This window comes from Typopeltis vanoorti, chromosome 3, assembly GCF_054136105.1.
Source record: "Typopeltis vanoorti isolate ZY-2024b chromosome 3, IOZ_Tvanoo_1.0, whole genome shotgun sequence".
Taxonomy (NCBI): domain Eukaryota; kingdom Metazoa; phylum Arthropoda; class Arachnida; order Uropygi; family Thelyphonidae; genus Typopeltis; species Typopeltis vanoorti.
Window position 1 is genome coordinate 76,060,611 of NC_143551.1, and position 12,773 is coordinate 76,073,383.

A 12,773-nucleotide genomic window follows, 5' to 3' on the forward strand; every position below is an offset into this window, starting at 1 on the left:
TACTTAAATTAAGGGGATATTAAATCCCACATAGTTTTAAAACCAAATAAGAAACTCAAAGATTGGAATCAGAGAGTTTCTTGCCGAATATAGTAAACTATAAAGTATCGGCGACACTAGCGTTAGCCAATGCAAGTGATCCTAGTACGTAGTACAATACCGGGGCAGCTCGTTGCAAAGGTGGGGGAGTTCAGATCGCTATTCTTAGGTATTTTCCATAATGTAAAAACACATTTCCTAGGAAATGTATGCTGTTATTACATTATGGAGGGAGGTCACTACCCGGCCGCCGATACTTTATAGTTTACTATATTCAGCAAGAAACTCTCTGATTCCAATCTTTGAGTTTCTTATTCGGTTTTAAAACTATGTGGGATTTAATATCCTCTTAATTTAAGTAATGTTTTCATTGCCGAAATGAAGCTTATTAGCTCTTTATACTTAAGTAACCATGGAACTTTTTTCAAGCCACTTCAAGACCTCCAATAAGCACAGTGATGGCCTCACACCACATGATGAAATTTATCTCCCACCTAAAGACAAACACAAACATCTATGCCCATAGCAGGATTTAAACCCACAGCCTGTTGGTTGGAAAGCAGGCTAAATATGCATATTGTAGCCTATTTAAAAGTTTTTCAACTTTCTGAAGGATTTGAACTCAGATCAATTCATACAGTAAGCACATGTCACAAGCACTGCACTACCAAGACCTGTCAAATGCTAAATGCTGATTGACTTAAAGTTCAAAAGTGAGGGTACGAATACAAATGTACACTAAGGAGCATAACTTTTATAATATTTTCATCATATTTCATGTATATTTTTCTGATTCTTTTTTAATTATGATCTTAAAGACTTTTGTTTCCTCTCTTACAGAATCCTGTGATTCTAAAAATTACACAACTCATTCACACTTGTGTTGTCAATAAGAACCTAATGTTTTTTTTCATTAGTTTAGTTCAAGTTAGTTACTCATAACACACATTGACCACAGATGTTATTCTCATAAAAGTTATCATAACAAATCAGATCTGTCTTTTGATTAACAGCAGTGTGAAAACTATGAACGTCATTTAAAGGATGAAAAATTTTCTTCCCTTAAATGAAAAACTGCTATTTATAGAATAACAAATTATGTATTTTAATGGCAACATGTAATACACAACTTTTATTTTCCAAAAATAAAAAGTGTAATTAAAAAAAGTGCAAGTTTTAATACATATATAGAATTACCTGGAATCATCTTCTGAAAGGTTACTTAGTGGAATTTCATTGTAACAATCAAGAGGAAATAGATGATGGTAAGATCGAGCTAAGTGAGGAGCAGATACAAGTGTTAAACCTAAAATAATACAGAACCAAATACAAAATTTCAATAAAAAGAATAATATTAATGGCTCAAACATGAAGATTAGAAAATATTAATTAAAGAATATTAAGAAATAATGTAAGTTATATTTTGAACCAATATACATATTTAAAAAAATTATTTAAACGGAGATTTTGAATTTTACTTTATACTTTCAAAATCACAAAAGATGAAAGGGATCTATTCTAAAGTATACAGTTACTATTTATAAAATATAAACAACTAAGCAAATTATAACAGAATATCATTAAAAAGTGCAATTAGTAATAACATTTTGCATTTTTTATCCATTTGTTATCATGCAATTGAACCTAGAGCCATTATTGCACATATTAATTGCATAATTATTAGCATTTTTAACTTAATTTTGCCATTTTAATGGGAAAAACAATATTCTGTTTTTATAATTTTTTTGTAAATATCAAATTGATAAATGAGAGAGAATAGATTTCTTCTCTCTTAACTGCCTTCCTGTGTGTGTGTGTGTGTGTGCAGAAGGAATTAAGAAAAATGGAATCTACTGATTTAGAGAGTTGTAGCCTTTGGGGAGAATACTTCATGAGGAAGCCTGTTTCAGAGAACAGGAGTAGATAGAATGAAAGATGAACAGGTTTAGTGGGTTAGCTATTAAATGACAAATGGATGCTGGGTAACTGATTCTGATGTTTTTGTAGGTTTAGCAGAAATGAAGGGAATGACGGATGGTGGTTCTGCTGATGATCACCCACGGAAGTATCTATAGAAAACACATAATGCTGAAACAGATCATATGTGAAATACGAGGATGGACTGAAAAGTTCTCGGCCTCAACTATAGATGGCAACACTATCCGCAAGATTTTTTTTTTTTTCTAATTTGGTACATCTATCATAAGCATCCATTGAAATTGCAAGTCATTCTATCCAGTAGTTTTTTAATACTGCTGTCGGAAGCCAAAGTGTTGCCAGTATTCCTTAAAATGGATAAAATTGAGTATCATGTGGTTGTAAAATTCTTTGTAAAAGAAGGTTTAACAGCAAACAAAATTCATTCGAAGTTCATAAAAGTTTATGGGCACTCTTCTCCTTCATTTTTGACAATTAAGAAATGGGCTGCTGAGTTTAAACATGGCCGTACCAGCCTTGAAGATGATCCATGTGAAGGACGTTCAAAAAGTGTAACAACACCAGAGATCATTGATCAAGTGCATGATATGGTATTGGATGACCAGTGGGCCAAAGTGCGTGAAATTGCTGAGACTATAGGCATTTCAAAAGAACGTGGAGAATATATTTTGCATGAAGAATTGCAAATGAAAAAGCTTTGCACAAGATGGGTGCCAAGATTGTTCACAGGAGATCAAAAATGCACTCGCATGAAAATCCCTGAACAGTGCTTGGAGCGTTTTAACAAGAATAAAACTGATTTTATGTGTCGATTTATTACTATGGATGAGACTGGGATTCACCATTACACACTAGAATCAAAGCAGCAGTCAAAACAGTGGACAGAAGCTGGCTGTTCAGCACCAAAGAAGACAAAGTCGGTTCGATCAGCAGGAAAGGTCATGGCATCGGTGTTTTAGGATGCTAAAGGCATTTTGTTTATTAATTATCTTGAAAAGGGTAAAACAGTAACTGGGGAATATTGTTCTGATTTTTTAACCAGACTAGACGAAAAAATTCATGAAAAAAGACCCAGTTTGCAGAAGAAAAAATCATCTTTCATCAGGAAATGCACCTGTCCACAAAGGTATTTTTGGCATGGGAAAATTAAGGGATCTGCACTATGAATTGTTGGAACATCCATCCTATTCACCAGATATGGCTCCCTCTGACTTCTATCGCTTCTCAAAACTAAAATTCTTCCTTGGTAGTCAGTATTTTTTCTTCAAATCAAGAGGTGATTTCAGCTGTAGAGGTGTATTTTGCAGATCTTACTGAGAACCACTACAGGGACAGGATAATGGTGCTGGAGCATCACTGGAATAAATGTATTAGTCTTGAGGAAGATTATGTTGAAAAATAAAAATAATTTTGAAATTATAAATTCGTTTTTTCATTGTTAGGCTGAGAAATTTTCAGACCACCCTCAATAGCAGTAGGAAAGTGGGGGCATCAAGTAACAAAACTGTCCTCTGTTAGCTAACTGATGATTCCTCTCTCCAGCCACTATCTCACAGATGGTCTGTTTCTGTATTCTGTCTTTTCTGCAGATACTTCCATGGAACCAATTAGGAGAGCTGGCATCTATCATTCCCTCTTCTTTAGAGAAGATTTTAGAATACTACTCTTACATCTGGTGTGATGCAAATCATCCCAAATGCAAGAGTGATATTCTAAGGTTAGACATATTTGGGATTTGTACAGAGTTAGCAGCTGGACAAGTGATTGTTTGTTTTTTGGGTTTAATGTCATAAGTACAGCTATGGTCTTACTGAGCCAAAAACATAATAAATAAGGGATTTATATAGGTCTAAAAAACAATATATAAAAGTCAAAATACAAAAAATCATAAATGAAACAATTCTTATAGGTATACTATTTAATAAATAATAAATAAGACAACATAAAAACAGTGTAGAAAAACAAATGTAAAAGAAGAGTATAAAACAGATAAAAAAAGTATAAAAAATATTAAAATTCACAAAATGCACATAAATCTGGATTTTTAAAAACATATTTACAATAACTTAAACTAAAAAATATACACTTTATATAAGGATAAAAATTTTAATCCTTATATAGGATAAAAATAGGGCCAATTTAAGGGCCCCAAACAATGATGGATGGATCTGGAGCCCTTTGGAAAAGTGTAAGTACAGCCCTGTTTATTTGTAAACCTACAGTACATTTTGTGGACAGGTTAGGGATATTATTTTTTATCAGTTTTATATTTATATATATATATATTTGTGTTTTTCATTCATTTTTTTACACATTTCAAAAATTCTGCTCTAGACACCAAACATGGAACCTTTTCAAGCTACTCAGGCCTCCAATAAGCAGGGAGGTGGTCTTGCATTGGGTGATGACATTCATCTTCCACCTAAAGACAATCACAAACATCCATGCCCACAACAGGATTTGAATCTGCAGCCTGTTAGTTGGCGAGTGGTAATGCTAACAACTCAGCCAATCAAGCCAGCAATTAATACTCTGTAAAAACTTAAAAACCAGGTCAACAGTTGATGAGTCTGATAAAATCTGCCTAAGTGTGTATGTAAGGCTCAGACAGATTAAAAAAGTGGATAAAATAATGACTGCACCTTGTTGACAAAATGAGGGCAGTTGATTAAAATATGTGAGATGGATAGTCCAGAGTCACAAAACTTACACCTAGGCATGTCATCACCCCCTCAGGAGGAAGAAGTCGGTGAGATGGCAATGTCTTATGTGGAGCAGAGCAATAATAACTTCCTCTGTTTGAACCCTGTGCAAGCTAGACTGCCATAATTTAATTTCAGGCATAATTTGGTAGAGCTAATTATTACTTTCTGTGCTCCAAGATAGTTGTCATTGGGATAGGAGTTTTTGTCTGATAAATCTATGTATGGTACACGCAGATGGTGGATGTTTGAGAAACAAGCTGACCTCGCTGCAGTATTTGCAGCCTCGTTTCATGGCTTGGAATCCAGGTGTAGCTTCCAAAACTGAAAGAAGAGGTGTTGAATTCGAGAAAGTGCCAAATGTTGCTGTAGCTCTAGGCTTTTTATTGTTTGAAGAGAACTTTGCAAGTCTGAATATATTGTGCACCTTTGGTAGCAGTGGAATCTGATTTTATTTTAGTGCAAGCTCTACTGTAAAGATGTTACATTCTAGTGACATTTGTGCAGGTATAATGTAGTCTGAAAAGATGGCAGAAGACCACTAGGTCCTCAGATTTTAAGCCATCTGTGAAGACAGGCACCAAATCAGAGGCATTCAGTTCTATGAGCTTCAAAGAGCTGTTGACATATGACAGTAGGGGCAGAAAATTTCGGTAGCTTGCTGAAAAAAAAGGTTGCATATTGGCATGTATGATTGCCACAGTGGAAGTGAGTTTGGCGTGTATGAGCTATGTCGTCTACCACTATTTCTGGAGCTTGTAGAAGAGCTTTTATCTGCAAAGCAAAGAGTCTCATGGCAGTCTGTTGAGTGTTGTAGAGATACTCTCATTGTGGGCAAAAGATAGTTGGATATGTGGTGTGGCAGAGATTTTATTTTAGTCACATACAGTAGAGAAAGCTGTTGGTGTCAAGGCAACAAACGTGATTCATTTGCCTCAACGTGCAGACTAGAAATAGGTGATGTGCGAAATGCTCTAGTAGTTGCCCGATGGCTTGATGGTGAATAGGGGTCTTGCCATTGCAGTGTACTCTCCCTGGCAGAAGCATAGACTTGGGACCTGTAGTCAAGTTATGAACTTATCAATACCCTGTACAAATGAAGCAGAGAACATCTGTCAGCACCCCAGGGGAAGATAGGGTGCATAGGATGTTAATTGCGTTACAGCACTTGTCTCATAACTGATGTATGATTAGTGCTTGTAGTCAGAGTTCTGGGTCAGGATGAAGACCATGTCTTTTGGCAAAAGTGTCCACAAACTTTCTTCTGCTATGAAACTGAAACCATTTGCAAGTATTGATTTTGAGAGATGGTTAATGGCTTACTGCAACTGTCTTTCCATGACCCTCATGCTACATGAGTGACAGAAGATGATAAAGTCATTCACATATAGGGCATTACTGAATGTTGGAAGAAGTTGTTCTATTATTGAGGCACATTAGAAATGGATGCCTCCAGCCAAATAAGATGATCAGTGGTGGAATGATATTTTTGAAAGCCAGATTGTGTTCTGGAAAAGAGATTGTTTCTCTCCAGAAATCATAATGAAGAGGTTTATTTTTCCCAAAATCTTGCAAAAGCAGCTGATCAGAGTAGTTGGATAGTAGTTATTTGGGAATATTGAATCCTTCTCTGGCTTAAAAAAGGCAATTATAATCGCCTTTTGCCAGGCATCCAGAAATATGCTCTCACAGAAAATTCTGTCGTAAAGGTGCAGCAGTTGATACATGGCCGACGAGAGATGTTTTACTATCTTGTAATGGATATTATCTAATCAAACAGCAGTTGGACAACACTTAAGCAAGGCAGCTTTCGTTTTTACTTTGTTAAATGGTCTGTTGTATTCTTTTGTGTAGTTCGAAGAAAAACAGATTTGTTGTTTTTCTGCTTTGCTTTTTTGGGCAAAGAACTCAGAAGGATAAGAAGGTGTTGCTGAGTGAGTGTGTCAGCAATTGCTGTTGGATCAGCAACTGTGCAACCAATGTGCTCAAGGAGAGAGAGAGAGAGAGAGCAGCTGGTGGGTAGTTATCTGCCTTTCATTTTCCAGATTTTTTCCCACACTTCTTTGCCATTGGTGGATCTTGATTATAAAAGTAAATTGGATCCAAAATTCTTTTTATTTCTGATGCCAGATGAATCTTGTTTGGGCTCTGGTTTGTTTGAAAGCAATTAGTTTCTTGTTGTGGAGTATCTGCAGAAAATACCCCAAGCTTTCTTCTGGGTTTCTTTGGCTGCTGTGCAATCATCATTCCACCATGGCTTAGGGAAACATGGGAACTGGCTAGATGTTTTGGGAATTGCAGTTGTGGCTGCTGCTATAATACACCCTGTTACATGCTTCACTGCATCACTGAAAGGAGATGAACTAACTGTTGCAGAATCAAAAACTGCCTCTGATGTTTATTTGGGCACTACCCCACAGAGTGTTATGCCCACTGAAATCTCCCATTAAAAGAAATGGAGATGATAACTGCAATATGACATCATCAAGATCATCTGCAGCAGGAGGGAGGAAGATGCAACATATTGTTATTATATTTCCAACAGAGTCTTACAGCAACTGCTTCTGTACTGGTATTGATTTGGAATTGTTGGAAGAGGTATGGTTGCTGCACACATGAAAAGTAACATCCTAAATGAAAAAAAGATGCAAACTTTTTTGGAGACTGAGGATGCTACAGGAGGTGGTGTTTATGGCATGAAGAGCTAGAGGTATCAGTCTAAGAAAAGAGATCTAATCTTAACTGGTGAGCTGAGTATTATCAATAGGGAGAGGAGCCAAGATCTTTTTTGTGAGAAAAAAAAAATTGTATTTTGAAAGTGGTGAAGGTGACAGTTTTTATTACTGCAGTGAAGGATGGTACAGAGATCTGTTTAAGGCACAGGTTAGATGATCTGGAAGCTTGGGATATTTAAGCATCGCAAATGTTTGTTATATAAGTAGGAAGCATGAAAGGTGCTATTAAATCTTATTCATAGTTCTGCTGATTATTATCAGCAGAACTATGAATAAGTTTTAAGGTCTGTGAGAGAAGATAATTTATATATATGAGGAAGAGAGTGTATGATACAAATGATATAACAGAATCTGAAGAACACTGGCATTAGTATAACATCCTGAATGAAAAACAGCCTGAGAGAAAACTAGTGATCCAATTACCAAGAGCAGAAGTTCTTATAACCAGATCAAGTGCACCTCACGGGTTTTGCCAACCCATTCCATGGTATGGATTCAAAGGTGGGTGATGTTAGTGAGAAGATCTGCTGTTGATGAAATTCTCCCTTACTTGAGAGCCCAATGACTTTTGAAAAGAACAGATCAACAGTTTGATGTAAGACATTTCTTTCCTTTTTTTTTTTTTTGGAATAGGCTGAATATGGGCTTGCTTGCTTCTATGCTGCAGGGTGGATGCCAATTGAGTATAATGGTAGTAGACGTGATAAAAAACAGATCTCGGTTCAAGACACAACTCCTGAGTACAACGGGGAAGGGGATACTATCAGCACCAAAAGCCATTTTGTTATCTAGTTTGTTCAATATTCCTATGTCTGTGGTGGAAGACCACAGGAGACATGCAATGCCTGTTCATGGCATAGTCAGAGGCAATTTAATGCATAAGATGGATGAGAACAATGATGCCAGGAAATTAGCTTTATCTTTAATTACTTTACAATAGCACCATCTGTGTCAGAGAGGAGCAAGAGCTCTGATGGACAGAAATTGTGCCCAATGACTTTTGAAAAGGGACAAGTAGACAAAACTGCCATTTACACAAGATGCAAATTTTCTGCATTTTGCACTTATTACAGGGACTCCAGTGCTGGATAACGAGTAGGAGTTTAAGATGGAGTATGGAATGAGGGCTCTCATTCCAACATAAAGTAACCTGAATATGGAAAAGAGGATGAAAATTTTGGAAGTTTTCCTGCTTGGCATTATTGTAATGGCAAAAGACACAGACCTGAATAGTTGATGGAAGCAGCATTGCACTAGAGATGAAACTTGTTCAAGATAATGGCCTGAGTTCCGAAGAGGATAGGCGAACTCAACAGTGCACCTGGAAGAACACGAAATGTGCATTAGATGAGTGGAGAAGATTGTCTGGTTCTGTATTTATTCTGGTTAGTAGATGAAACAATTTGCTTTAAGTCATTACTTAAAGCAGATACTTCAGCTTTTCTTCCAAACTGGTCAGTAGAAGGAAAAAGAAATGGAAGAATTGGAAAAGTCAAAGTGGATTGTAAACATTAAATTCTCCAAGAAAAATAATTTCAGTGTTTATGTAGATGAAATGAAAAATAACAATGACAAATCTAAATAATCTTAAATAACAAATTTCATTAAATTCCATCAATCCAGGGAGAAATTATTATAATCATTTTGAATCTTTTTGCTAATAAGAATGGTCCAATTACAGAAAAATGAAAAGAAATCTATCAGCATAATCTTGATTATCCAGGCTGATGGAGGAACAGATTCATGGACAATTGAAAAATTTACACAATTCAAACTTTATAATATTTTATTGTGTTTTAAAAATATAACATCCTATTCTAACTATAGTTGCTCTCACTGTATATTCATGCACCTTATTTAATCAGATAATCGAGAAATTTTTTTTTGTTTTTGAGAATTTAGCTGATATCATTACATGCAGATTCTATTCATTATATTTAAATGAAGCAAATATTCAGTTCTATCATTAATGATAAAACTGAATATTTGCTTCAATTAAATATAATGAATAGAATCTGCATGTAACGATATCAGCCTACTGCAATATATATATATATATATATATATATATATACAGGCAGTCCCCGGGTTACGAACGAGATACGTTCCTGAGAATGTCTTTAAGTTGGATTTGTATGTAACTCAGATCCCTGATGAACAGGGCATATGTGGTAATAATAATAATACTATAATGGCTCATATGTGGCAAATAATAATACACTAATAATACCCCTGTACTGTAATAATAAATTACAGAAACTATTGTGCTCTTTCTTTTAATTCAAACAAACAGAACATAAAAACAAACTCATACAAAAGTTTAGATAGGAGAAATTTCAAAAAAGAATATTAAAGGTTGCATCAACGTCTTGCTTACTGAAGGGGCATTTCTGAAACAAGAAGGTAGGCTAACATTAATCGGAAGATGATGATGGATATGGTGCCAGAGAGGATGGACCTGGTGCTTGAGAATCAGGATTTGATTCGTTTCTGGAGGAGGAGAGCTTACCACCAAAGTCGGTTTCTTGAAAAAGGTATCTAGGGTTGTTTGCACAGTTTTTTCTTTTTTTCATCATAAATGGCCTTGTAGCAGCTGATATTCTCACTAACTGCATGGTAATCCTTTGTAAACAACTGAATGTTAGGATCTTGCTCAAGCTTAGCAAATCCTGCTTCAATGAAAGGAAAGGCTTCAGCTAATTCTTTTGTTGTAAACTTTCTTGGATCTGATTCTTCATGTTCTTGTGTTTCTTTAGCTGCTTCTCTATCAGGTCTTCATTGGTTAATTCTTGTGAATGGGACTCTAGTAAGTCAATAACATCATTTTCATGGATGTCCAATTGCAGTGCATTGCCACTATCCAACACAGCTTTTCTGGCTTCGGCGATGTATTCTGTGAAGCCCCAAAAATCATCACAGAACTGAGGGTGCAGTTTGTTCCACACCCCTTTAATTGGTGATTGGTTCACTTCCTCCCAAGAATCAACAATGTTATTGATGGCATTATGGATGTTATAATTCTTTCAGCTCTCTCAAGGTCATCACATTCATCTTCCGTAGCCCTGACTGCTTGAGGAAGTGTACACTGTAAGTAATAAACCTTAAATGCAGAAATGACTCCCTGGTCCATTGGCTGTAGTAACGATGTAGTATTGGGTGGTAAAAATATGACCTATAAATTAGGGTGAAGGTCATCTAAAGATGTTGAATGTCCAGGAGCACTGTCTGACACAAGCAGAATTTTAGAGGGAATTTTCTTTTAAGAACAATGTTCCACAGCAGGAATAAAACAGTTCAAGAACCAATCTTCAAACATGGCAAGCATGACCCAGCCCTTAAATTTGACTTCCAAATAACAGGAAGAGCTGCTTTAATAACGTGGCAAAGTGCAGGGTTTGTTTGCATGTGTGAAAGAACTAGGTTCCAAATTATTAATTTAATTATTCTTATGGGGAGCCTGTTCGTAACCAAGAAATGCTGTAAGTCGGGCCATCCATAACCCGGGAACCGCCTGTATATATATCATCATCATCATCAAATTCCTGCCAAGTACCCTCAAGGGGTGTACAGGATATGATAGTACTACATGAAAAAAATTACATCATTACTAACTTCCTATTTACAATTTTCCTCCAAATCAGTCTGTTACTTGCAGGTGTAGACTTCTGTGGCTAATTGTTTCAAAAGATATATTTCGGCGATTACACCACATTTTTTATTCAGTTATTCAGTTATATAAAGCACTGAAATAATAGTTCCCGACAAGTTTCGTAAATCGTAGGATTTACATCTTCAGGGGATAAATAGTATAACTTAAAGTTTACACAAGAGAATTAATAAATACAATTCATAACCGTCTGGCTATTCATAAAACTCAAATAACAGAATGCAGATATATAACGTTATTGACGTTGAACAATACTGGACGATGTCACATGTTCTTGTTCTCGTTCATACAGTCCGAGCTCAGATTGAGGTAGATTTTTTATTAGAGCTGACCACACTTGATGGAGAATTAAACCTTGATTTTTATTGCATTGGGTTGGGTTTTTTTAGCATATTAGCAGCTTCTTTAAATTTTCTTATATAACTGTTGTTTTCTATGTATGACATCGTGGTTTTTTGCCAGAGTACATCATGTCCAGTGGAAGTGGTATGGAAAGCAAGCCCTGTTTTTTGTTCTCTTTTATATTGTACGTCTTTTTGGTGTTCAGCCATGCGTATTTCTCCAGATCTTCCTGTCTGTCCTATGTAGCAAATCCCGCAAGAGCAATGAATTTTGTAGACTCCTGGTTTTTTAAGAGGATGATGAGGTGCTTTTGGTGGATGTAGGCATCTTGAGATTTTTTTCCATAGGAAGGAAGGCTACTTTTATGTTGTGTTTGTTCATTAATTTGGCTAGCTTATTTGTAACATTTTTAACAAGAAAGATGTAATGAAGAACTAAAATACTTAACACAAATCCTCCAACAGAATGGATATGAAACAAAAACCATCAAGAGAATCCTCAAAATGCCTCCAGCTAACAACACAATAAAACAGGATTACAAAAACGCAATCTCGCTTCCTTATATCAAAAATGTTACAGATAAGCTAGCCAAATTAATGAACAAACACAACATAATGGTAGCCTTCCTTCCTATGGAAAAAATCTCAAGATTCCTACATCCACCAAAACCACCTCATCATCCTCTTAAAAAACTAGGAGTCTACAAAATCCATTGCTCTTGCGGGATTTGCTACGTAGGACATACAGGAAGATCTGGAGAAATATGCATGGCTGAACACCAAAAAGACGTACAATACAAAAGAGAACAAAAAACAGGTCTTGCTTTCCATACCACTTCCACTGGACACGATGTACTCTGGCAAAACACCATGATGTCATACATAGAAAACAACAGTTATATAAGAAAATTTAAAGAAGCTGCTAATATGCTAAAAAACCCAACCCAATGCAATAAAAATCAAGGTTTAATTCTCCATCAAGTGTGGTCAGCTCTAATAAAAATTCTACCTCAATCTGAGCTCGGACTGTATGAACGAAAACAAGAACACATGACATTGTCCAGTATTGGTCAATGTTAATAACGTTATATATCTGCATTCTGTTATTTGAGTTTTATGAATAGCCAGATGGTTATGAATTGTATTTATTAATTCTCTTGTGTAAACTTTAAGTTATACTATTTACCCCCTGAAGATGTAAATCCTACGATTTACGAAACTTGTCGGGAACTATTATTTCAGTATTTTATATAACTGAATAACTGAATAAAAAATGTGATGTAGTCTGTTACTTGTCAAGACTCCAACATTATCAGATCTTATATTTCTATCGTCTAAGGCACTTTGTACC

General features: G+C 35.7%; 1 protein-coding gene across 1 annotated transcript in view; it reads right to left on the reverse strand.

Annotated features, from left to right (window-relative positions):
* Positions 1–12,773, reverse strand: part of Ssl1 (general transcription factor IIH subunit 2 Ssl1) — a 116,606-nt gene that overhangs the window by 14,347 nt on the left and 89,486 nt on the right. The window contains exon 12 of the mRNA XM_090415723.1: positions 1,237–1,345. Within this exon, the coding sequence (XP_090271849.1) occupies positions 1,237–1,345 (109 nt within the window). The remainder of the gene's footprint in view (positions 1–1,236; positions 1,346–12,773) is intronic.